The sequence below is a fragment of the Oryctolagus cuniculus genome, chromosome 18 (genome assembly GCF_964237555.1).
Source record: "Oryctolagus cuniculus chromosome 18, mOryCun1.1, whole genome shotgun sequence".
Taxonomy (NCBI): Eukaryota; Metazoa; Chordata; class Mammalia; order Lagomorpha; family Leporidae; genus Oryctolagus; species Oryctolagus cuniculus.
This window is the reverse complement of record NC_091449.1, coordinates 12183281-12207675: the sequence shown is the minus strand read 5'-3', so window position 1 is coordinate 12207675 and position 24395 is coordinate 12183281. Positions and strand designations below refer to the sequence as shown.

The window sequence follows — 24395 nt, the reverse complement described above, 5'->3', positions numbered from 1 at the left end:
CCTCTGGCTTTGTTTAGGGTTTATTGCAGACCAAGAGCAGACACTGGTGAGCTGCTCTCCCTCCTCCCCACCAGGTCCTCCCTGCAGCTTTGGAAAACGTGTCCGCCTTGCTGTCCCACCAGGGGGCGCCGCGTCCGGCCCCGCCCGGGCCTCAGACCCAGCTCCTGCGGTTCCGCCACCCAGCCGAGGCTGAAGCTGCCCGGCAGCTCCACTTCTAACCGAAGCCGAGGTCCTGTCCAGTGGGAAGCTGGGTGGTGGTGGCCACGTTCCCACCTGGGACCTCGGGTGGGCCCAGGCGTGCCCCCTTCAGCCAGGTCCACTGGGGCAGCCATCACCCAGTCAGCCCACCCTGGGGCGGGGCCCTCGGGGTCTCGCGCTTTTCTCTCTGTGCCGGGGCAGGAGTGGCGGGAGGACGTCCTGACCCCGGTCCTAGGGAAAGTAGCCTGGATCTTCCTCCGTGGGTCCTGGGGAGACAGAGAGGCGGATGGACGGGCAGGCGGGGCCGCGGAGGGAGAGGAGGACAGAAGCCAAGGGTAGGTGGGGGGGGCACCAGGAGGCCAAGGTGCAGACAAACATTTGGACAGAGGCATAGGATGGACAGAAAGAGAACAAGCCCAGAGAGGGAGAGGGCAGTGAGGGTCGGTGAGGGGAGAAGGAACTTCCGGCCCTGCCAGCCTGGCCTGGACCGCCCGGCCCACCCGGGCCTTTCTCCCAGACAGACAGAGCCTCGTCTCCAGGGCGCCGGGCGCACACACCCTTCCCCCGCGCTGTCCCCTGGCCCATCCCAGCCCCTCACCCGCTACGTGGCCTCCTGGCTGGGTGCTGGCCGCTGCTGTGGCCCCAGGGCGGCGCCGAGCAGCTCCGCGAGGGCGTCCAGCTTCCCGGCCAGCGCGTCGATCCTCTTCTCCAGAGCCTGGTGTGAGCTGCTGAGGCCCAGCTGCAGGTCACTCAGGATCATGTGCATCTGCGCGGCAGAGGCGGGCTCAGCCCGGGGTCGTCCCCCGTCACAGCCGTCCGCGTCTGCCGACCACCTGCCACGTCCCAGCCACCGGGCCCGGCGCTTTCCCCGGATGGTTTAAAATCCTACCAGCCAGGGGGTGGCAGTCCTGTTCCCACCTGACGGCTAAGGAAACTGAGGCACAGAGCAGCTCAGCGATGGGCCTGCATGCAGCAGGTGCTCACTAGATGCAGAGCCACTCTGACGGCTCTCCCCAGCGGCTAGGTGACCTTCCCGCTTGGGCAGCTCTGGGCCACCACCTCCACAGAGCCAAGGTGACCCGCCGTGCAGCTCCAGGGCCTGCGTCCGTGACCGTATTTACCATGGCACGGGCACCACGGGCCACTGTTTGAACTGTCGCGGGCTAATGAGAAAAAGCAAAGGCCGCCGGATGAAGGAACGGCACTGTCGCCGGGCCAGCCGGGAGCGGTGGCTGATGGCGCTGACCGTAACCCGGGGGCATCAGCTGGTCCGAGCCGGAGGCAGGGGGCGCGGCAGCAGCCGAGGCCGAGTGACCGCAACGGTGTCCCCTGCTCCGCGCCGGGTCACAGATTTGAGTTTTATTGCTTTGCCCTCTCTGTTTGAACTTGGTTTGTAAATTTGCTTTGGTTTTATTGTATAAGAGTCACAGTTGGAAAGAGTTTTATATCCGTCCACACGTAAGTAACCAGACAATAAAGATAATTCGAAGCCAAACACTGGGCTTCTTTGTACAATCTCTTCTTTTAATTTAAAGGGGACCTGTGCCTTGCGTAAGCGTGAAAAGGCTCTGGATTGCCTCATTCTTTCCCTCCTTCTTCCTGCCTTCAGCCGTAGGCACCTGCCGCGTACCTCCGCGTGCCAGGCCCCAGCCTGGCTCCCTGTTTCAGGGCCAGATTTCCAGCGACCCCAGCTCCGCCCTGCTCCCCCACCTCTGGCCAAGGGCCCGGTACCTTGGAGATGTCCACCATGGAGTTCACCTGTTCCCTGAGCTTCCGGTGTTTTAGCCGCACCTGGCGGAACCTGTGGGGGGAAGTCGCTTGCTTTCCCCTGTAAGCCCCCAGCGGGGGTGGGGGGCGGGGGGGGGTCAGGGCAGGGAGAGACCACCGCAGACGCGAGGAGGGCAGTTCCCTAGGAGACCCCCAGGTGCCCCTAGACCATGCACAGAACACCGCAGGCCGATATCTGGGCATCGGGAGGCGAGGCATACCGAGCGCCACGCGGGGGTCGGCGGGGGGACGGGGACGCACGGGCGGCTCTCACGTGTGGATGGCGGCCAGCAGCCTGCGCTGGTGCCGGCGGGTGGCCCCCGACTCCTTCCTGCGCGTGTGCTTGTAGTACATCCAGGCCTCCTGCAGCACGCGGGCCGCCGACTCCTTCATCTGGGAGGGCGGGCGCAGCGTCAGCAGAGCCCCGCCCCCGCCGGCTCCTGCTCCCGCCCCCCGCCGGCTGCCGGCCTCACCTCCTTGGCATACTGGATGTCCATCATGAAGTTGTGCACGTGCTTCTCGGCCTTGTTGAACTCCAGCTTCCGGGCCACCACGGCCACCAGCAGCGCTGTGCAGCACACGCCCTGTGGGGGCACAGCGGGCTCTCGGTGCCAGCCCCGACCCCGCCGGACGGCCCCAGGGGAGGAGGCCCAGGCTCCCAGGGCTCAGTCGGGATCAAGTCGCAGACATCAGATCCCAAGCCTACGGGGCGGCCTCTAGTTAGGGTCTGATGGGTAAGACGGGGGGAGGGGGCTGCTGGTTCTGGGTGGGGGACAGATCTCAGCCCCTGCGGGGACCCCTCACTCTCCACACCCTGGCTCTGGCTCTGCCCTCCCCCTGACCCTTGACCCCACAAGACCCACCCTTGTTCTGAGCTGCCCCCCTCGCTCCAGCCTCCCACCATCCTGGACCTAGCCTGGCTGCCATCACCGCACCTGTCCCAGTGCCCTTCCTCCTCCCAGGGCTCCTCCAGGCAGGATGAAGCCCCTGAGGGTGTCTCCCTGTGATTCACCTGCCCATCACTCAGGGCGATGGACACAGCCCAACACTGCCCCGAGCCCAGCCCTGAGCAAGCTGATGAGAATCTGTCAGCGTCTCAGCTTCTCATCTGTGAAATGGGCACACTGCTACCCTGTGGATCCCGTAAGTTAACAGCCGGAAAGCATTAGGAGCAGAGCACGGCACAGAGTGTGTGCGAGGTGAAAGTGAGCCGCCATCGCCCCCGGGGGCCATGGGACCCGCTGGCCAGGACTGGGCTGGGGGCTCTGGCTCTGCAGCTCCCGGGCAGCCCCGAGGGTCCGTGACCCTTTGGAAGTTTTCCCGGCCCCTCTTCCACGCCTGTCGGGGCGGGGCCACATCTCCCTGCCACCCTATGCATCACCTGCGGGTGCAGAGCTGAGGGGTTCAACCTGTCCTTCCGGGGACAGCATCAGGGGTGCCAGCTGATGGCTTGGGTCCTAGCGAGGAGGTGAAGGCCAAGGCACTGGGTGCTGGGCCTGGGGGTGGGGCTTGGGTGGGAGGAACTGGGTGCCTGGGCCGTGGAGGGCGGGTGGTGAGGTCTGGATCCAGCATGGAGCTTGGGTCTGGGCGGAGGAGCCCCCGCCTCATCCTCGAGGTGAGAGGGGCTGGGGTGGGGGCAGCTGGAAGCCCCCTGACCAGTTACAATCACTGCACCCCCCACCGTGGGCTGGGTCTAGATTCCTGGGCTTCTGGAAGAAAGCAGGGCCGAGTAGCCAATAGCCCGCGTCCTGGGTTTGAGAGAGGAAGGGCGTAGGGGCAGGACTCCTAGGGCTGAAAGGAAGAGGGGCTGAGCGCAGGGTCCTGCAAGGGGTGAGGCTGGGGGTCCCTGCGAGTCTCCGGCGGCTGCAGGGCTACACTCACCATGACTCCGGTGCACAGACACACGATCTTGCCCCACACGGTGCCCGGCACCACGTCCCCGTAGCCGATGGTCAGGAACGTGATGGGGATGAGCCACAGCGTGTCTGAGAGGTGCCCCGTGGCGTTCACAGCCTGCCTACGGGGAGCGGGGGTTAGTGCCCGGAGCCTACCCTGGGAGCTTGCTCCCCTCCTGCTCCACGCCCACGGTCCCGAGAAGCCAGGGAGCTTGGCTGGCTGTGTGACCTGGCCAGCGTGCTTAGCCGCTCTGGGCTGCAAGACACCGTCCTGGGTCTGGCTCATTCTCAGGACATGTGGATTCAGCCAGGCCACCAGGGCTGCTGCTCGCAGAGGGTTGAGGGGCCACAGCCCAGGCTGGGGCTCCTTTGTCAGGCCCCAGTGCACGGCGGCGCGCACCCAGGGGAACAGGTGCCCTCCGCTAACGCCCACGAAGCTGGTGCTGTCTGGAAGTGGCCCCATCGGGACCGGCAAGGTGGGGTCAGTGCTGTGGCTCCTGCGATGCCAGCATCCCATGTGAGCGCCGGTCCGAGTCCTGGCTGCTCCGCCTCTGACCCAGCTCCGTGCTAATGGCCTGGGAAAGCAGCAGAAGATGGCCCAAGTGCTGGGGCCCCTGCACTCACGTGGGAGACTCAGAGGAAGCTCCTGGCTCCCAGCTTCAGGCCTGGCCCAGCCCCAGCCATGGTGGCCATTTGGGGAGGGAACCAGCAGATGGGAGATTCTCTCTCTCTCTCTCTCTCTCTCTCTCTCTCTCTCTCATTTTAAATGTGCCTTTCAAATAAATAAAAAAAAATCTCTTAAAACATAAGGGCTTCACGGACTCGCATCACCGAACGGGACACCCAGCCAGGGGAGGGGCTGAAGGAGAGATTTTCTTGTCTGGTTTTGGTCACAGGCCCCTGGCGTCCAACCCTGAAGGGAGACCCATTCCTGAGGCCCCACGGAATTAGTTCCTGGCGGGTGGGGACGGCATCGCCATTGCAAGACAAGCCCTGCCCCCGCATGCGCAGGTGCGCTCAAACCTCCAGAAGTCTGCCCTGGGGTGCCCTCGCCATTCTCCCATTTTGCAGCCGGGAACCACGAGGTGGGGGAGTCATCCCTCTGATCCTGACTTCCTGACCGCAGCCTAAGATCCCGGGAGGGGAAGGTTAAGATCTGGGAAGGGGAGAACGGTCAGGGAGACTACACCTGCAGAGTCCACCGTGGGCGCCTGGCCTAGCAGTTAGGGTGCCTGAGTTCAAGTCCCGGCTCTGCTTCCTGCTAACATGGACCCTGGCAGGCGGTGGTAACGGCTCTGGTGGAGTGAATTCTCCACTCCCAGCTTCAGCCTAACCTGGCCTGGGCTGTCGTGGGCGTCCGGGAGGTGAAGCAGCCGATGGGGGTGCCCGCTCATTCTCTGCCTCTCTCTTTATTTATTTTTAAAGATTATTTAGTGAAAGAAAACAGAGAAAGAGAGGGGGAACTCTTCCATCTGCTGGCTCACTCCCCAGATGTCCACAACAGCCAGGAACCAGGAGCTCCAACCGGGTCTCCCACGTGGTGCAGGAACCACCCCTCCCCCCCCCCCCAAGCACTTGGGCCATCTTCCACTGCTTTCCCCGGCGCATTAGCAGGATTAGCTGGATTGGAAGTGGAGCAGCCGGGACACAGACTGGTGCCCGAATGAGATGCCGGTGTTGCAGCCACGGCTTAACCTTCTGTGGCACAGGCCAACCCCTTGATTTATTATTATTATTTTTAAATGGAGGAATCTGACAGCCATTGTACAGATGAGAAAACTGAGGCCGGGCCAAAGTTTCTCCATTTCCACCTCCTCTCAAGAACCTACACCTGATGAGTTAGTTGAACAGAGGTTCCCAAACTCTGTGGACGTCACAACCCTCCCCCCACCCCACCCCACCATGAGCTTTGGGTGCAGTAGGTCAGGATGGGGCCTGAGAATCTGCATTCCCAACAGTTCCCTGCCCTGAGCCCTGTCTCACTGAGACCTCCCAGTTCCCGGCAGGAACTCTGCCAGAGCTGCTGCAGGTCGGCGCTTCCCAGGGCCGCCGCGGCAAGCATCTCCGGCCCCTGCCACTTCGGAAAAGGCGCCCCTGTCCTCCACGCGGGTACAACCCTTGGAGGCGGGACGGACACCCGGGAAGCCGAGGCACCAGTCCCGGGCCCAAGGCAAAGGCCGGCTGAAGGTTGCGGTGGAGGAGTGGCTGGGCGCGCTCCCAGCCAGGAAGAGGGCAAGGGTGAGCGCTTTGTGCACCGCGTGGCCCCAGGGGCCCGGGACCCGCGCCACCGCTCCAAGCGCACCAGGTACCCCGCCGGCCCGCTCACCTCTCAGCCACGGACAGAACCCAGGCGGTGGTGAGCCAGAGGCCAAGCGTGAGGCCCAGCAGCAGGCGGCCCGGGTGCGTGTTCATGTAGAGTTTGGCCACGAACCAGTGGCGGAAGCGGACCTGGTTGAGAGCGCCGATGCTGCGGTAGGACGCGTTGAGCAGCACGCCGCTGCGCAGGAGCACGGCGCGGGGCACCAGGTACAGGCGCAGCAGCATCGCCAGCGACAGCAGCGCCTCGCCCTGGTCCAGGAAGCCCGGCCAGGCCGGCGTCCCGGAGCCCTGCGCGCACGGCGGGCCCCGCACCGGGGCCGGGTGCAGCCCGCACACCGCCAGCTCCAGCAGGATCTGCGCCGCCTGCCGCCCGGTGAGCGCCACGCGCCAGTCGCGGAGCGCGTTGTCCGTCATGAACAGCTGCGGGGAGAGGGCCCAGGGGGCGGGAGTCGGGCGCGGGGCCGGCCACCCGTGTGCGCCCCGAGATAAGGCGGGCGCCCGCCCAGCCCCTGAGCGAGGGAGATAGCGCGCCGGGACCCAGGGGGACAGCTCTTCACTCTCCTTGCCTGCCCAGTTTCAAGCTCCTTTCTAGAACTCCCTGCCCATGCACACTGATATTGAGCGCCTGCTGTATGCAGGGCATTGTCCTACATGCGCGCCGAACTCCCTGGGGGTTACACGCACAACCCTCTCTCTCCCTGTGTTCCGGGGACACTCACGGCGACAAAGCTCGCACTTACGGGGCACTTTGGAAGGGCCAGGCACTGCTCTATCCCCTTGACGTATTGTGACAGCATGGTGACACTGATAGTCTCACAATTGGCCCATTTTATAGAGAGACTGAAGCCTTGGTCCCTGGCCGGGCACACGGGGCCGGGAGCCCAGCCACATCTCTGCAGGTGTTAGCATTGTAACAGCTACGTGTGCTTTGTCCCCAGTGCCACTTACGCGTGGGACTACACTGGGAGTCGCCCCATTTTAGAAGCAAAGGGGGGGGTAAGGAGGGGAGGGGAATGGGGCAACAGGATCGGCAAAGATGGGGATGGGGTGAGGGGGTCCCAGGATGGGTCCTGGGACCGGGCGGGAGGATACAGAGATCTGCAGGGGCAGGGAGGGCTGGGGCGCCCCCACGAGCCTCTGCCTGTGCCTGGGTGGGGGTCTGCGTCAGCGAGGGGAGCTTCCTTCCTGGGATCAGGAGGAGGAGGAGGAAGGCGGGGCTTGGTGAGGTTGGGGAGCCAGGTCCAGGGTGGGGGCTGCCCTACCTGGACCTCTTTGGCGTGGAAGGCCACGATGAGGCACAGGAGCAGGAAGGTGGACCCGCTGATCATGCACTTCACCAGGAAGAGGTAGAGGGCCCACTGTGGGGAGGGGAGAAGACCAGTCAGGCTCCTCTGCTGCCCTACACCGCCCCTCCCCAACTCCCCATCTCCTAGCCCCCCAGACCAGCGCTCCCCCAGTGTCTCATTCTGGGGGAGTCTCCGAGCCATCCGGGGTCCCCAGGAAGAGTGCGCTCCTCTTTCCCAGCAGGACAACCCTGTCGCCTGGGTACGGGTGTTCACCCTCAGCTCTTCCCCCCTGGACTGTACCTCTGAAGGGAGACCTTGAAACTCCCATTGATGGGAGACCTTGAAACTCCCATGCCTCCTTAGTCACCTGCCTCCTTTGCCCATCAAATGATTTCCCAGTTGTGTGTGCGCGCACGCGTGTGTGTGTGTGTCTAGAAAAATACATCTGGCCTTTAGCGAGTGCCTCCCCCACTTCCCTTCCAGCCAGCTGGTTCTGCCCTGGAATTCCAAAAGAGCCAAGGACTGAACCAGAGGCTTCCCCGCTTCCAGGCAGGGGGCTGAGTCCTGAGACCCTCGGCCCAGCCCTGAGGAGACCCCGTCCCGGCCTGCCCCCTGCATCTCCTCCCCCACCTCTGCTCACTCTCCTGGCTCTGAGCCCAGGGCAGATCCGGCCGGAAGCACCCGGCCTCCAGAAACCAGAGTTGTTTTTTTGCCTTCTCTTTGTGTAGTGAGGCTTCGGAAGAATCTAGAATTCTGGAGGGAAGCATTTAGAGGGGACTGGGGTTTCCGGATTGCCTCGAAGGGGTTGGTCCCTGCTCTGGGGGTGCTGTGAGGACCGGGGGGCTGCTGGGGCTCCCACCTCCAGCTGTGCACCTGTTCCTCCTAAGGGCCGTCTGCTCTGCCTGCAGGCCCCGCCTCCCAGCAGGGGAAGAGGGCCAGTTTCCTGCCCTGAGGGGCCTCCCATCCCCTCCCCTGAACAATGGCCCTCTTGTCCCCTGCCCTTCTTCGTGGCTCCCTGGTTCTCCGTCTCTTTCCTGGGTCGGCCCTGCCCCCACCCCACTGGACACGTGCCCCCTCCTCCACTGCTCTGCTCTCCAGGCCCTCCACCCCCAAACCCTGGGCCCATCCGCACCTGCACCCCCCTGTCCCTGGGGAGAGCTGCTCCTGTCCCCGTTTGTGCTTTCGGGGTCTTTGTTCCTGTCGGACTGTCCTGCCTCTCTGTGTGTCTCTCACTGCTGGCTTCTCACTAGCTCTCTGTAGCCCACGGTGCCCGACTGCATTGTGCTCTCTCTGTTCTCGGTCTTGCTGTACCTCTCTCTCTCCCTCCCTCTCCACCCCAGCCCCCACCCACATCTCTGTCGTGTTCCTCTGGTTTTGCACCTGCCTCTCCCCCAGCCCCTCCCTCGGGAGCAGGTGTCTGGGTTCTTGCAAAGTGGGGGTCCTTGAACTGAGCTGGAAGTGGGCGGGGACATGGCTGTTACCAAGGCAGTCATCCAAAGGGGGCCAAAGAGGACCCTTAGGGTCCTGCATTTCGATGGTCACCCCCAGGTTACAGGGCTCAGAGCCGCAGCTTCTCCAGGGTCCCCCTGATGGTGGCCGGGTAGGTGTTGGAGAGAAGGAGGAAAGGAGAGGTGGGTGTGGGGAGGGGAGGGGAGGAGGGACCCCCTTCTCCCATCTCCCAGGGCCAACGGCATCCCCCCTCCAGCCCCTGCTGGGCGGGGTGCTGAAGTGTGGGAGCGGCGGGTAGGGCCTGGCCACGCTTCCTGTTGGCTCGGGATCCTGCGGCCCCACCCCCTCAGCGCTGCTGCCCTCGCTTCAACCAGAGGAAGCTGGCCTGCCCTGACCCTCCATGTGGCTCCTGGTCACTTCGGAGCTGCCCACTTCTCCACCCCCAAGGCCAAGTCCCAGCTGTAGTTCCGCAGGACCCGGTCTCCCAGTCTGTGTGCCCCTCCTGCCATGAGCCCAGTTCTGCAGCCCTTGCCCCAGACAGGTCTCCAGCCCTCTCCTTTCCTGTTGAGCAATCCCGCACCCCCCACCCCGCCCCCCAGCCGCTAACTGACCCTTACCCTCCACCTGCCCCCGTGCAGGACGAGCCGGGCTGGAATGTGCCTGCAGCTGCCGAGACCTGTCCTGGCCCCACCCGGCCCTCCTCCAACTCCCCGCTATCCTCAAAGTGAGCCCCTCGTCCCCCAGAGACCTTCTGACCCCTCATCCTGCGGACCCCCGGGGTGCAGGCCCCCAGCCCCTCCCGCTGCGTCCCCCCAGGAGTCAGGGAGACCATGAAGCTACCTCTGCATCCTCTCCCAGGCTAAAGAGCAGGTGGATTGGGGGGGCTGAGCTTCTGAGTGACGGCAGTGGGAGGGGGGTCAGAGCGGGGCGGGGGTCTTCCGCTTCCCACCCCCACATCCCAGCCACTTTGTTTTGGGCCTGGCCCTGTGCAGCTGAGGCACTGGGTAAACGCTGGAGCTTAGATAAGGACCCAGGGGTCCCCGCCCACTGGAATAACTCGGGCTTTCTCTCCACCCTCCTGCGCCAAACCTGGGGCTACTGGATCAACCTTGCCCTGGCTGCGGGGCCCCTGGCCCTCTGGCCACCACGGACAGAGACACTGGGCTCCCCCGGCCCTTCCTCCTGCAGACGGGACCCCCAGCGCCCCCGCCCTCAGAGCCTGGACCCCCAGCCCCTCCTCCCCGAGATTCCCCCCGCCACAGGCCCTCCCCTCTGCCTCCCACGCCCCAGCCCGCAGGCTCCACTCACCGGGCAGCCCCCAAACCACAGCATCTCGGCGTGTAGCACCATGAGTCCGATGCCAATTCCCGCCAGCGCCAGCGCCCAGCCCGCCAGCCACTTCTCCTGTTCCAGCAGGCGCTTTCGCCGCCGCAGGGCCCCCAGGCCAGGCACCAGCTCCCCGCCCATGGCCCCCAGGGTCTTGGGGCTCAGCCAGCTTCCTGCCCAGGGTCCCCTACCCCGCAGCACGCAAAGGGCAGCCACTGTGGCATGCAGGTCGCCAGCCCCTGGGCTCCGCCGGCTCTGGGGCTGTGCTCGGAGGCTCAGCACAGCTCTGTGCCCTCTGGGGAGTGGTAACGGCTGGGCAGGGCGGGGAGGGCGGGGAGGCCCCTGGGTAAGGGGAGGCTCCCCAGCCCCCCCCTTCCCACACTAAGGAGGGGCTGGGGTGTGTCTTGGGGCAGAGCAGGGAAGAGGCGTCCATCCACGTGGGCAGAGACACACAGTGACACAATGGGCTCTGTCACCTGCAGCCGTTGGTGCCTATGATTGGCGCCCTACGCCCACCACACCCGGACGCCACCCCCACCCTGCCCCGACACCGCACAGCCGGAGCCGGAACCGACACTCTGGGGCACACAACACCACTTGCCCAGGGTGACTCACACCCAGACAGCACACCAGCTACCCAAACGGTGCCCACAAAGGTCACAGCCGCACAACTTTCTCTAACACTAAGAACCAGACACCCCACGTCGGCTGAGGCATGCCTGTGGCCACACAGCCCCTGTGCCCAGGGCTACACAGGCAGACACTGTGCATGGAGACAGATCACCCACCCCTCACACACAGCACACGTGACACGCCTGTGGATCGACACCCAGAGCCTCCAGTCACACAACACGTGCACCCGCGGCAGCCCCCACTCTCCCAGCACATGCAAGAACACAAGGACACACGTCACTCAAACACGAGCCACAACACACCCCCATTCACCCAGACACCCACAGTCAGCTCCCCGGGTCAGTAAGTGGCCGTGTGCAGATGACACAGAGACACCCGGGCAGCACCCACCCAAAGCCAGAGTTCGGGTACCTTTAGACCATGCAGGATGATGTCCCAAGGGACAGGGGACGAGCTTAGACAGACAGGGACCCCTGGCTTGATGTTATATGAGCCATCACGTCTGACCCACAAGCCCTGCCCGATCCTCACCTGAGACCCCCACCCAGCCCACCCTGCGCTATCTGCCACGGTGCACATCCTCAGAGATGCGTGGTGACTCAATGTTCCCCAACACATGCCCACTGACACAGGAGACCTGAGCCCACCTCTGTGTCACACGCCTAGGGGACAACACCAACACGACACACGCGAGTGGGGGCATCAGGCTGGGATCCCGGCAGGCGGGGAATGGTGGAGGCTCGCCATGGGGACACACACCTCAACAGGAGATGCCCGTCACTGCATGGAGGGACACGCCAAGCCACACACACACACTGTGGTACAAGGCAGAGGGACACACAACGCAGCCCACGTGGGTACCCACACAGGGACACCCCGACGTGGTGACACAAGACCCCTGGCTCAGACGCACACACTGGGCTCATGTGGGCCGCGGCAAGGGGCCACTCTGGGAGGCGCACACAGATGCAATCCTGCCCCCATCCTGCCCTGAGCCATGCGGGACCGTGGACTGGCCAGCCACTGGCCACGAGACGGCTGCGGCAAGACAGCAACGCAGCCCACACGGCCACACCCAGAGACACCAAACTATACACACACACACACACACACACACGCCTGGTGACAGCCACAACCCTGGGCGGCTGCCCCGCCCCGTGGCACACACTTGATACCCACTTGGGTGAGACACGGTGGGAGCGGGATGGGGACACACCCGGGCACCCTGAGCACCCGTCAGTGCCCAGGGCTGGCCCTGCCCACTCCACCGCCCTCCCTCGTGGCCCGGCCGGCCCCGTGCCTCTCCCTCCCTCTGCGGTTCTCCCGCTCCACCAGCCTCTGCCTCCGCCTGGGCCTTCCCTCTCCCTCCTCTGTCCTGAGTCTCGCTGCCTCCATCTCTACCTGTGCTCTGTCTCTGCCTTGCTCTCTCTGCCTCTGCCGCTCTGGGTTCCCATCTCCCTTGCTGCACCCATGTTTCTCTCTCTGCCTCAGTTTCCCTGTCTCCCTCCCTTGGACCTCTCCGTGCATGCCCCTGCCTCAGTTTCCCCAATGTCACAGCTGTGCCCAGGCTTGCTCCTGCCGGACCCACACTCATCCCTCATGGAGGCCAAGGGCCAGTGGTGCCAACCTGCTGGCCCCAGCGCCACCCCCCATGGCTTCTGTGCCGCCCCCCCCCCCCAGGTGCAGGTGCTGCTGATAAAGGGACGAAGAGAGGGAGAGAGGGCTGGAGCCGTGCAGCCAGAGAGAGACACACAGATGGGGAGGAGGGAGGCACAGGTGCAGAGAGTGCGAGGCTGGGCCTGGGGGGAGAGGCCAACAGTGGGCACTGGGCATGGTGGCTGGGTGGGCAGCGGGGGGGGGGCGGGCTCAGAGCCGGGGTGGGGCTGGCACCTGCCGCCAAACATGGGTCAGGGAGCTGCGGGGGGGGGGGTAGGAACGCTGCTCCCCCGTCAGCTCCCTCCTGCCCAGGGAGGGGCGGGGGTGACTCAGGGCCCCACAGCTTCCTGTGACTCAGCCCTGCTCTCAGCCCGGGAGGGAGGTGCAGGGAGAGGGGTCTCTGCAAAGAAAAGAGGGGAGGAAATGTGGGGGCCCTCGGTGCCCAGGAGGGCTCGGGGGAGGGGCAGCTAGGACAGGCACTGGGGCCCTGGCTGATGTGAGAGAGGAGGAGGGGCCAGGGGCCTGGCTGACATGAGAGAGGAGGAGGGGCTAGGGACTAGGACCCCTGGGTCTGAGGGAGGAGGGGCTGGGGGCCTGGACCCCTGGGTCTGAGGGAGGAGGGCTGGGGGCCTGGACCCTGGGTCTGAGGGAGGAGGGGCTGGGGGCCTGCACTCCTGGGTCTGAGGAGGAGGGACTGGGTCTACACTTCCGGTCCAGGAAGACTGAAAGCTGATTGCAGGGTCGGCTGGTCTTTTTCTTGGCCTCGTCCCAGCCGCCCCACCTTCATCCCTGCCCCATCTCCGGGCCTGGAAAAGACCCAGGTGCCTCAGGGCCCAGCCGGAAGGGACTAAGGACAAAGGGTTGTTTAACTGGGCAGGCTGGTGCACGGACGTGAAGAAGCGGGTGTCTCAGGCGGAAAGGTCACTCGTCGCCCAGGGCTGGCGCGGGGAAAGGCGGGGCTGGGCCTGGGGCAGCTGGGCCCAGGGTTAGAGGCTTGTGCGGGCAAAGCCTCCGCGTTGTCGTGGGATCTTGGCAGTCGGAGGGTCCAGGGCGTGGGGCTGCTGCCACCTAGTGGTGGCTTGGGGGGCTGCAGGCAGTCCTCTCCGTGCGTGCCCCTGCCTCAGTTTCCCCAATGTCACAGCTGTGGCCAGGCTGAACAAAGCAGACGAAACCCCTGTCTTCATGGAGCTTTTGGCCCTGGAGGGGGGCCTCCTGTTTCCACCGCTCTGCCTCTTTGCTTCTCTAATCCCTCGCCTGTGTATACCTGTCTCCTTCTGTCTCTTTTCACGCACGTCTCTATGTTAACACAGTCACACAGGTGCACAGACAGACGTGGGTGTGTCTCACCGTCTGGGAGTCTACACACTTTCATTCACACCTCGGGAGGACCACCGGCTTTCTTTCTGTGTGGAATGTAACAGACATAAATCTGGCTTAGAGATGGACTTGAGTTCAAGACCAGCTGCCGTCTCCCGCAGGGTGCCCTGGGAGACCCCGGCAGTGCTGCAGTTACGACACCCCCTGGATGCCCCCGTCCCGCACCAGAGTGCCTGGGTTCAAGTCCCCGCTCCTCCACTGCCACCCGACACCCTGCTGATGCACACCAGCTGATGGCTCAAGTACTTGGGTCCCTGTACATGGGGGAGATCTGGATGGAGTTCCAGGCTCCGGGCTTTGGCCTGGCTTATCCCTGGCTGTTGTAGGCATTTGGGGAGTCAAACAGCAGATGGAAGCGCGCGCTCTCTCTCTTTCTCTCTCTCTCTCCCCTTCTCCATCTTTTATTTTTCCAAACAAGAAAAAAGACACTCAATTTTGGAATGATTCGTTACAAACATATTATATGGGGGGGCACTACAAAAAGTTGATGGAAAAATTGAATAAAAGAGAACACGTGAGGCCAGCGATGTGGTGCAGTGAGTAAAACCGCTACCTGCGGTGCTGCCATCTGGAATGCACGCCAGTTCGAGTCCCGGCTGCTCCACTTCTGATGCAGCTCCCTGCTAATGCGCCTGGGAAAAGTGGCAAAGGTGGCCCAAGTGTTTGGGCCCCTGCCACCCAGGTGGGAGACCCAGAAGTAGCGCCTGGCTCCTGGCTTTAGCCTGGCCCAACCCTGGCTGTTGTGGCTATTGGGGGAGTGAACTGGAGGAGGGAAGATCTCTCTATGTCTTTCCCTTTTTCTCTATAACTGACTTTCACCTAAATAAATAATCTTTTTTTAAATTTTTTTATTTTTATTTTTTCAATTTTTTGACAGGCAGAGTGGACAGAGAGAGAGAGAGAGACAGAGAGAAAGGTCTTCCTTTGCTGTTGGTTCACCCTCCAATGGCTGCCGCGGTCGGCGCGCTGTGGCCGGCGCACTGTGCTGATCTGATGGCAGGAGCCAGGTACTTCTCCTGGTCTCCCATGGGGTGCAGGGCCCAAGCACCTGGGCCATCCTCCACTGCACTCCCTGGCCACAGCAGAGAGCTGGCCTGGAAGAGGGGCAACCGGGACAGAATCCGGTGACCCGACTAAATAAATAATCTTAAAACCAGAGAAAACATGAAGCCCCCGCACCCCCCTGCATGTATTCTCGTGAGGGCTCTTCAAAGAGCTCATGGAAATGGAATTAAGAGGGGATTTTTCTCATGGTGCAAAAATTTTTACATCCGTGCATAGTTTTTTTTTTTCATAATACACATTTTCTACGGACTTTCTGACACGCCCACACACGCCCGTGTGAGGAGATAATGGAATAATGGACTGGACAGTGGCAGTGCACTGTGTCCGTAGCAGCCGGAATCCTTTGCTTTTAGCCTTTTACCTCTGAGTCTTCTCGGGTCAACCTGTGCTTGCCTTTCGCATCATCCCGTCTCTCTCCTGTCTTGCTCTCAGCGTGTCCGCCCCATCTCCTCCCCTCGAGCCCCCCCCTCCCCCCGCCCGGCCATGTACCACTGCTTGCCTACCTGGGGTTCCTTTCGCTGATCTTCAGATGCACCAAGCTCCGCCCTGCCCCAGGGCCTTGGAATTTTCCACCGTCTGCCTGGTGCCGTCTGTTGCCCTCCGGTTCCTCGTGGGTCCTTCGCTTACCCCCTTCAGTTCCCGGTTCAATGTCTTTCCTTGAATACCTCTGCGAAAGTGATCTCCCCTCGCCCAGTGGTCATCCTGTCTCCTATTTCACTGCTGTATCTTTTTTTTTTTTTTAAAGATTTATTTATTTATTTGAAAGGCAGAGTTACAGAGAGAGAGGAGGAGAGATGCAGAGAGAGGTCTTCCATCTGCTGGTTCACTCCCCAAATGGCCCCACATGTAGGGCTGGGCAGGTCTGAAGCCAGGAGCCAGGAGGTTTCTCCAGGTCCCCCACTCAGGTACAGAGGCCCAAGCACTTGGGCCATCTTCTGCTGCTTTCCCATTCCATCAGCAGAGAGCTGGATTGGAAGTGGGGCAGCCGGGACTAGAACCGGCACACATACAGGATGCCGGCATTGCAGGCAGAGGCTTAGCCCCCTACACAACAGCGCTAGATCAATCACTGCTTTATCTTTAGTGTAGCGTTATGACTATGCAAAAAGGATCCTGCATTCTTATTGTCTAATTATAAAAGACAGGGCCCTTCCGGCGCTGCGGCTCACTAGGCTAATCCTCCACCTTGCGGCGCCGGCACACCAGGTTCTAGTCCTGGTCAGGGCGCCGGATTCTGTCCCGGTTGCCCCTCTTCCAGGCCAGCTCTCTGCTGTGGCCAGGGAGTGCAGTGGAGGTTGGCCCAGGTGCTTGGACCCTGCACCCCATGGGAGACCAGGAGAAGCACCTGGCTCCTGGCTTTGGATCGGCATAGCTCCAGCCGTAGCAGCCATTTTGGGGGTGAACCAATGTGAAACCTTCTCCCTGTTTGTAACTCTACCTGTCAAATAAATAAATAAATCTTAAAAAAAAAAAAAAAAAGACAGGGCCTTCGGCACCTCGTGCCCAGATGTAGGAGATGCTCAGCGAATGTCGAAGGAACTTTTTTTTTTTTAAAGATTTATTTATTTGAAAGGCAGAGTTACAGAGAGGGAGAGGGAGAGGGAGAGGAAGAGAGAGAGAGAGAGAGAGGTCTTCCATTGGTTGGTTCACTCCCCAAATGGCCGTGACAGCCAGAGCTGGACTGATGCGGAGCCAGGTGCTTCTCCTGGTCTCCCACATGGGTGCAGGGGCCCCAGCACCTGGGCCGTCCTCCACTGCTTTCCCAGGCCACAGCAGAGAGCGGGATCAGAAGTGGAGCAGCCGGGACTCGAACCAGAGCCCATATGAGATGCTGACACTGCAGGCGGCAGCTTTACGTGCTGTGCCCTAGTGCCGGCCCCGTAGGGACAAGATATTGTCCAGTGACACTGATCGGCTCTTCTTCGACTTAGCCTCCCGTCCTGGGGGTGGGCAGGTGGCCTTTCTCCATATCTTTGACAGCTGTGCCCCCAGTAGCTGTCTGTGGTTCTGAGACCCCGGGCTATGGACCTGTCCTTGGTGCTGAGCTGGGTTTCTGCTTCCATTGAGCTGGGGAGGGAGGTGGGGAAACCTTGGGGAGGGGCCATGGGGTGTGGAGACGGAGGCAGGGGGTCATCCGCCTCTCTGAGAGAAGGCCGATCTCTGCGTCCCCATGGGAGAGGGGGTGTGGGCCTCTGACAGCTCAGTGTGCACTTGATCTCTCTGGTCACACGTACATACACATTCTGTGTGTGTGTGTGTGTGTGTGTGTGTGTCATGTAGAAGTTCAAACATACAGACATGAACAGAACAGCACCAAATCCCTTCAGGGGGTCCGTGTTGTGGTGCAGCGGGTTAGGTCATCAGTTGCAACGCCGACATCCCTTATCAGAACACCTGTTGGAGTCCTGGCTGCTCCGCTTCCGGTCCAGCTCCCTGCTGATGTGCCCAGGAGGCAGAGGAAGGTGGTCCAAATACTTAGGACCCAAAGCCCTCACACGGCTTTCTCGGCTCCCCCGTCTCCCTTCAGCTGTGGACGGTAAGTCACTCCCACCCCTGTCGTCGGGTGCAGGGCCACAGAACAGTGCAGGAGTCGGTTCTTGCTGTAATCAAATGCAAGGCAGAACGGTGTCCAGGTTCACTCCCACTGATTCCAGCCCCTCCCAGGGGGCGGAGCATTCTCCAGGCCACTCCTGCAAAGCACCAGGTGATGGCTTGCTTTGCAGCGAAAGTATTGCTTCATGTCCTGGGGATGCTTTTGCCTTCGTCTTTATCTGTTTCTCTTATTTTTTTCTTTCTCTTTTTAAAAAAGAGTTATTATAGAGTTACAGAGGCAGAAGCAGAAAGAGAGAGGAGAGAGAGAGACAGAAAGAGGGAGGGAGAGAGAGAGAGAGAGAGGGGTCTTCTATCCGCTCGTCTACTCCTCAAATGGCCACATGGGCTGGAGCTGCGCTGATCTGAAGCCAGGAGCCAGGAGCTTCTTCCAGGTCTCCCACGTGGGTGCAGGGGCCCAAGGACTTGGGACATCTTCCACTGCTTTCCCAGGCCGTAGCAGAGAGCTGGATTGGAAGTGGAGCAGCCAGGACACAAACTGGTGCCCATATGGGATACTGGCACTGCAAGGGGGTGGCCTTACCCACTACGCCATGGATTGGCCTTAGTTTGGTTTTCCTTGAAAAATTATTTTCTTTACCTGAAAGGCAGACTGACATAGAAAGGAGAGACGAGAGAGAAAGGGATCTCCCATCTGCATGTTCTCCCCACGAATGGCTGCAACAGCCAGGGCTGGGCCAGGCTGAAGCCAGGAGCCCAGAATTCCATCTGGGTCTCCCACGTGGGTGCAGGGGTCCAAACACTTGGGCCATCTTCCACTGCTTTCCCAGGTGTATCAGCAGGGAGCTGGATGGGAAGTGGAGCAGCCAGACTCAAACTACATTTACAATGGTGGTGCCGTAAGAGCATGATGAAGGTGAAGAATTCTTATCGCCTGGTTGCAGGTGGCCACGGTAACACCGCAGCACGACACATTACCCATGGGTCTGTGTGATGCTGGTGGGAAAAAGTACGGCGCTGCCAGTCGTGTGAGCATGTGGCACACTGGGGCCCACGTGATGCCACAGCGGGAAAAAGCCACCGCCTGCAGTGCCAGCATCCCATGTGGGCTGCTCCTCTTCCAATCCAGCTCTCTGCTGTGGCCTGGGAAAGCAATGGAGGACGGCCCAAGTGCTTGGGCCCCTGCACCCACGTGGGAGAGCTGGAGGAAGCTCTTGGCTCCTGGCTTCAGACCTGCCCAGCTCCAGCCCATGTGGCCATTTGGGGAGTGAACCAGCAGAACGAAGATCTCTCTCTCTCTCTCTCTAACTCTGCCTTTCAAGTAAAAAATAAAATATTTTAAAAAAGTGTAACACCTCCAGTTACGTATAGTGCAAAACTTGATCATGATAATAAACAACTATGATCCGGTTTATGTACCAGGAGGCCTCACATGGTCATGGAACATCTGCAATATCATTCAATTCCATTTGAAAGCCAGAGAGAGAGAGAGAGAGAGAGAGAGAGAGAGAGAGAGAGAAATGCCTGCAACAGCCAGGGCTGGGCCGGGCTGAAGCTGCACGCTGGGAACTCCATCTGGGTGTCCCACGTGGGTCCCAGGGAGCCAAGGACTTGAACCGACCCCTCTGCCCCTCGGGGTGTGCATCAGCAGGAAGCTGGATGGCAGACGCAGAACCGGGCGGTTGAACCAGGCACTGCAGTATGGGATGTGGTCATCCTTAACGGACGCACGGGACGCCTGTCCCTGGCTTTATCTTTCGGTTCTGGAAGCAGGCAATGCCACAGCCCACAAAGTGGAGTAAATGCTCCCAGTCTGGAGTCTCCCTCCGGACACCCCCGTGTTTTTCTGGCAGAGGGCAATGGGGCCCCACACGTGTGCGAGGCGGGGTCGCCTCGCGGTGTCACGCTCCTGGCTCCGCCTCACGGGGTGCACCTGTGCAAGTCCTCCCTCCCTCCCTCTGCTCCTCATGACCACGCCCACTCACACGTGCCTACGTGCTCCCTCATCCAACCCTCCCCACAGCCACGGCGAAGCCGGCCTGGTCGTTAGCACAGACTTTATTTGCACGCCCACCTTACAGGCCAGGAAGCAGGGACAGACAGCGCCAACAGCTTGCCCACCGTGCTCGGGCGGGCTGAGCGGCAGAGCCGGGGTCGTGCCCAGGCAGCCCGGTCCCGGGGTCTGGCTTCGCCCGCCTCTCACCCTGATGCTAACAGAGATGACAGCTGACAGCGCAGCTCCCACCTGGAGCCCAGGTGGGTTCTGCGGGGGCGAGCATGGGCCACCGTGGAGCCAGAATTACCCGGCGGGCAGGGCAGGACGTGGCGGTTTCCTGCCCCGGGCTGCCCTGGTGACCGGCGAGGGGCGGAGGGAGGCAGACGGAGGGAGAGGGGGTGGAGGGGCTCGGCTGAAGGGACCTCGTTCTCCAGGGAGCCGCACCTGCCCCCTAGGCAGCGAGCCCCAAGGGCCCTCCCAGCGCGCAGGCCAGCAGGGCAGCCAGCAGGAGCAGGGCCCCGCGGCGGGGCGCCCGGGGCGGGGCGGCGGCGGCTGCGCCCTGGAAGCTCTGAGTCACGGAGTCCCCGTTGCACAGGCGGCCCTCGCAGCAGGAGCCCTGCAGGTCGATGGCCGTCCAGGGGCTGGAGGTGCCCGCGGTGGTGCAGGACGGCCGGTGGCAGGTCCTGATGTACACGGGGACCGAGAAGTTGCCTGGGGGCGGGCAGCGGGGAGGGGTCAGAACCGAGCCAACGCCTCGGAGGTGGCCGCTGTGCCGGGGCCCAGACCCACTGCAGGTGTGCCTCGGGCCAGGCCGCGCCTCTCCTCTCGGGCTGAAGTCTCCTTTCCTCCCGCAGGCCAAAGCCTGGCTTCCTCGCTCGTCCCGAACCACGCCCCTCCCTGAGACTAGAGCCACGCCCCTCAGACGAGAGCCAACACCCTTCTGGTTAGAGCCACGCCCCTCATGTTAGGGCCACGCCCCTCACACTGGATCCCCGCCTCCTCCTTTAGAGACACGCCCCCTCAGGTTGGAGCCACGCCCCCAGGTTAGAGCCACACCCCCTCAGGTTAGTGCCACACTCCCTCAGGTTAGAGTCCCGCCTCTTCAGACTGGAGCCCCTCCTCCTCAGACTGGAGCCACGCCCCTCACATTAGAGCCACACCCCCTCAGATTAGAGTCCCACCTCTTCAGACTGGAGCCACGCCCCCAGGTTAGAGTCCTGCCCCTTCCCCAGCCAAGCCCGGCGGCCCAGCGCGCTCACCGACGGTCATCCGGCCATTGCCCTGGAAGCAGACGCTCTGGTCCTGGTGACACTGGACGCGCCGGGCCTTGTCGAGGGCGCAGTCCTCCGGGTGGATCCCCGCGCAGGCGTAGCACTCGGTGCCGCTGAGCGACGGCGGGTCCGGCACTGGTGGGGGCAGAGGCACGCCGTCAGGCGAGGGCTCCCGCGTCCAGCCCGGCTCCGCGCGCCCCCATTCCGGCTGCGCGCCCCCGCCGCCGCGCCCCCGCCGCCCCGCACCTGGGCTCAGGTTGGGGATGCTTTGGTGGGTGAGGAAGTGGCGGTTGCACCAGTCGGTCTCGCAGCCGCGCACCACCGAGTAGTCGGGCGGCAGCGCGTCTTGCTTGGAGAGCGTCTGCCCGGTGTACGGGCCGGTCCAGCAGCCCTTCTGCACCAGGGTCACCGGGGAGCGGTAGCCTGCGGGCGCGCGCAGGGGGCGGCTGGTCATCCTCTCCCTGCCCCTTCCTCCACCCACTTCCCTCTCCCGCTCCCCTCCTCCGCTTCTTCTTCCCCCACCTGCTCTGCCCACCTCCCCCGCCCCCGCCCCCGCCCCTCTCTTGCCCTGCCCTCTGGCCACCCCCTTCCCCTCCCTCCCTCCCTCCGGAGTCCCCGGCCCCCTGGCTCTCCGGCGCCTCGCCCAGCCCCTCACCAGTGTCCAGGGCCAGCACGGCCTCGGAGCATCCGTAGGCACAGGAGACGTTGGGGAACTGCATGTTGCTGAGGTCAAAGGGGCCGAAGAAGATGTGCCGGAAGCGGTGGCAGTGCAGGGCGTGGGACCCTAGGGTGGGGCGTGGGCGGGGCCACAAGGCCCTGAGCTGAGCGGCCCCCGGATGCCAGGGCCCCACCCTGAACGTGACAGCCATGCCCGGCCGCTGGGACCTGAGGGAATCCCAGCCTGGTGACTTTGAGGGAGCCAGATGGTGGTGGCTGTGTCCATCTGATGGCAGAGGGTTTGCCTCCCTGCTGCCAGGCCAGATTCTTTGTTCCCCTTTAGGCTGTTCCAGATCTCCACCCTCCTCCAGGCAGCCCTCTGAGATTCAGGTTAGGGAGGAGGAAGTGACTCACTCCTGTCCTGTCCATCAACACACCAATCAAGGTGCTGATGGACAACACAGTGCAGTGTGGACACAGTGATGTGCAGCAAACACACACACAAACAGGGGCGGGCGTGTGGCACAGTGGCTAAGACACCGATGCGCTCCCACGTCCCGTATCTGAGTGCCTGGGTTCAGGTCGGTCCTCTGCTCCTGATTCCAGCTTCCTGCTTATGTGTACCCTGGGAGACAGCAGGTGACAGCCCAAGTACCTGGGTTCCTGCCACCCACAGGGGAGACCAGGATGGAGTTCTGGGGTCTGGCCCAGGCCCGGCTGTTGCCGGCATATGGGGAGTGAACCAGTATAAGTGAAAGATCTCTGTTTGCCTGTCTCTGTCTCTCTGCCTTTCAAATAAATAAACAATAAAAATAAGACACACATACACAACTGGCCCCAGCGATGCATGCACAAAACACTTAAACTCTGGCATAAACACGCAAAGACAAATCGACACAGGCAAAGACAAATCGACACAGGCAGGTGCGGGATGTCCCACGTGCAGCCACTGCAGTGATCAACACTGTCACGGGGACAAGGGCTCTCCTGGCCACCCATCTAACCCCCCCCCCCCACCAGCAAGGCACAGAGCCGGGCACACAGAAAACCATGCAGACACCAAGGCCATGTGCAGCAATGACCACACACACAGAGACCCAGAGCGCAGGAGACCATGGGAGACACAATGGCGGACCCGAGAGTCAGACAGCCAAATAAACCAGAAACCACAATTACGCCTAAGTGAAGATGTGCACACCGAGACCGCAAAGACGTGCGGTTTGAGATCACACACAGATACGTGATACATGGAGACATAGACGACACACATACACATGGAGAAAACATCGGAACACCTGAGCACACTCACACAAAGCCCCAGCCTACAAAGCAGAGACACACACACAGAGACGTGGCTGTGCACACGATCCTACACACATCGCTCTTCCAAAGGAAGCGAAGCTTGGGCACTTGTTCAAATGCCTGGACGTGGTACAGGGAAGCACACACGGCACAGAGGCCAAGGTCCCATACAGAAACCAAACTCAGCCATGGATGAACAAATGGAGCCGAGCGTGGGAAGAGCCGCAATCCCGTCTCACTGATTCTGCGCGTGGCCACTTCCACTCTCAAGTCACAGTGTCCCTGTCCTGGCCCCCGTTAGGGGAGGGCTCGCCCGAGGTGAGGCTGAGACCCTGCCCGGTTCTGGAAGGAGCCCTGAGGAGTGCCTTGGAAGGAGGGGAGGGCAGGAGGCCTGGCAGGGAGAGGGGCACCCTCGAGGGGGCAGGGCGCAGGAGGGGACCGGAGAGGAAGTGGACATGATCCCCAGTCTCTGGCCTCGAGGCCCAGGAGTGTGAACCCTCAGCCCTCCTCCCTCAGACCCAGGGTCCAGGCCCCCAGCCCCTCCTCCCTCAGACCCAGGGTCCAGGCCCCCAGCCCCTCCTCCCTCAGACCCAGGGTCCAGGCCCAGCCCCTCCTCCCTCAGACCCAGGGGTTCTGGCCCCAGGTCCTTTCTTCTTATGGGACTTAGAAGTTGGGGGTACCTGTCCAGAAGAGCACAGCCCCAAAGAGGCAGAGCAGAGAGGTTCTGGGGACCCCCATCGCCGGCGCGCGCTGCTGAGCTGAGGCACCTGGGACAGCTCCTCCTGCTTTGATTTGCTGCCCGGCTGGTTCTCCCTGCCGAGCCCCAGGCACCCGGCTGCGCAGCCTGGCCAGCATTCCTCCACCCCGCCCTCCCGCCGTGGGGCTGGTCTCCTCCCCATAATGACAGTGGGGCCAGGGTGAGTCGTGGGGCTGAGGGAGGAGGGGCCCAGGTGGGTACCCCTAATTTTGGGGGGATTTGTATGCTGCTGGCTTTCTCCCCATCTCCTCCCCACTCTTGTCTCGGCTGAGGTTGCTACATATGGCCTCTCCCTGAATTTCTTCCTTCGTCCCCAACACACAAGACCCCCCACCCTCAGACACACAAAGCTTCCATTCCTGGGCCAAGTCTCCAGGACCAGACACACACACATACACACTCACACACACACGCACCTCCTCTCCAAGAAGCTTTCTCTGAACCCCATCTCCCAGCACCCGCCCTGTCCCCCAGCCCTGACCCAGCTGAGCTAAGCTTGTGACTCCTCCATCTGGCTGTCAACTCCTGGGGGGCCTCCAGGGGGGAGTGAAGGAATCCATGAACGAATAAACCAACTGACAGGTGTCAAGAGAGAGAGGAACAGACAGAGTTGTGAAATGCAGAAATAGAGGGGACCCTGATGGGCTTACGTGCCCTCCGATGGCGTTTAATAAGTGTTTCTTACATGAATGAGACAAAAAAAAAATCCCCAGAGATACAGTGGGTGGCCAGGTGGACATCCTGGCCCCCAGGGACACAGGCAGAACTCAGACACCAGGCAGAGACACTTCAGGAGGGGCCGGCGCTGGGCGGAGACCCCAGGTTGGACCTCCGGACCTGGGTCACCTCTCGCTGCTTGGAGACGCTGCTGGCTTGGGTCATACCCACGCA

General features: G+C 62.2%; 2 protein-coding genes across 5 annotated transcripts; both read right to left on the bottom strand.

Moving 5' to 3' along the window:
- Positions 1-2: 2 nt before the first annotated feature.
- KCNN4 (potassium calcium-activated channel subfamily N member 4) lies at positions 3-10695 on the bottom strand. 4 transcript variants are annotated; one of them, XM_051839097.2, is made up of 9 exons: positions 10223-10681; positions 7442-7537; positions 6187-6599; positions 3847-3982; positions 2439-2549; positions 2240-2358; positions 1930-1999; positions 797-964; positions 3-464 (listed from the first exon to the last, which is right to left on the bottom strand). In XM_051839097.2, exons 1-8 carry the CDS (start codon positions 10379-10381, stop codon positions 800-802), a joined length of 1269 nt encoding a protein of 422 aa, XP_051695057.1. In that variant the 5' UTR covers positions 10382-10681; the 3' UTR covers positions 3-464; positions 797-799. The 4 variants fall into 4 exon arrangements, 3 of the variants coding, with proteins under 3 accessions (XP_051695057.1, XP_069918238.1, XP_069918237.1); XM_070062137.1 differs by lacking the exon at positions 10223-10681 and adding an exon at positions 8598-8619; XM_070062136.1 differs by lacking the exon at positions 7442-7537 and having other exon boundaries at positions 10223-10683.
- An 8866-nt stretch (positions 10696-19561) lies between these two features.
- LYPD5 (LY6/PLAUR domain containing 5) lies at positions 19562-23614 on the bottom strand. The gene is made up of 5 exons (XM_070063547.1): positions 23428-23614; positions 21444-21572; positions 21035-21211; positions 20777-20923; positions 19562-20228 (listed from the first exon to the last, which is right to left on the bottom strand). Exons 1-5 carry the CDS (start codon positions 23600-23602, stop codon positions 19969-19971), a joined length of 888 nt encoding a protein of 295 aa, XP_069919648.1. The 5' UTR covers positions 23603-23614; the 3' UTR covers positions 19562-19968.
- Between the last annotated feature and the right edge of the window lie 781 nt (positions 23615-24395).

What these genes read in the sequence shown, in the direction of transcription:
- KCNN4 (XM_051839097.2), bottom strand. Translation starts at nt 10,381, where the DNA reads ATGGGCGGGGAGCTGGTGCCTGGCCTGGGGGCCCTGCGGCGGCGAAAG. An exon ending in ACATCCAGTATGCCAAGGAG is followed by an intron (nt 2,359 to 2,438) that starts GTGAGGCCGGCA and finishes CCGCCCTCCCAG; the next exon opens with ATGAAGGAGTCGGCGGCCCG. An exon ending in CCATGGTGGACATCTCCAAG is followed by an intron (nt 965 to 1,929) that starts GTACCGGGCCCT and finishes TCTGCCGCGCAG; the next exon opens with ATGCACATGATCCTGAGTGA.
- LYPD5 (XM_070063547.1), bottom strand. Translation starts at nt 23,602, where the DNA reads ATGCTGGCCAGGCTGCGCAGCCGGGTGCCTGGGGCTCGGCAGGGAGAA. An exon ending in CGTGCTGGCCCTGGACACTG is followed by an intron (nt 21,212 to 21,443) that starts GTGAGGGGCTGG and finishes GCGCGCCCGCAG; the next exon opens with GCTACCGCTCCCCGGTGACC. An exon ending in CAATGGCCGGATGACCGTCG is followed by an intron (nt 20,229 to 20,776) that starts GTGAGCGCGCTG and finishes GCCCGCCCCCAG; the next exon opens with GCAACTTCTCGGTCCCCGTG.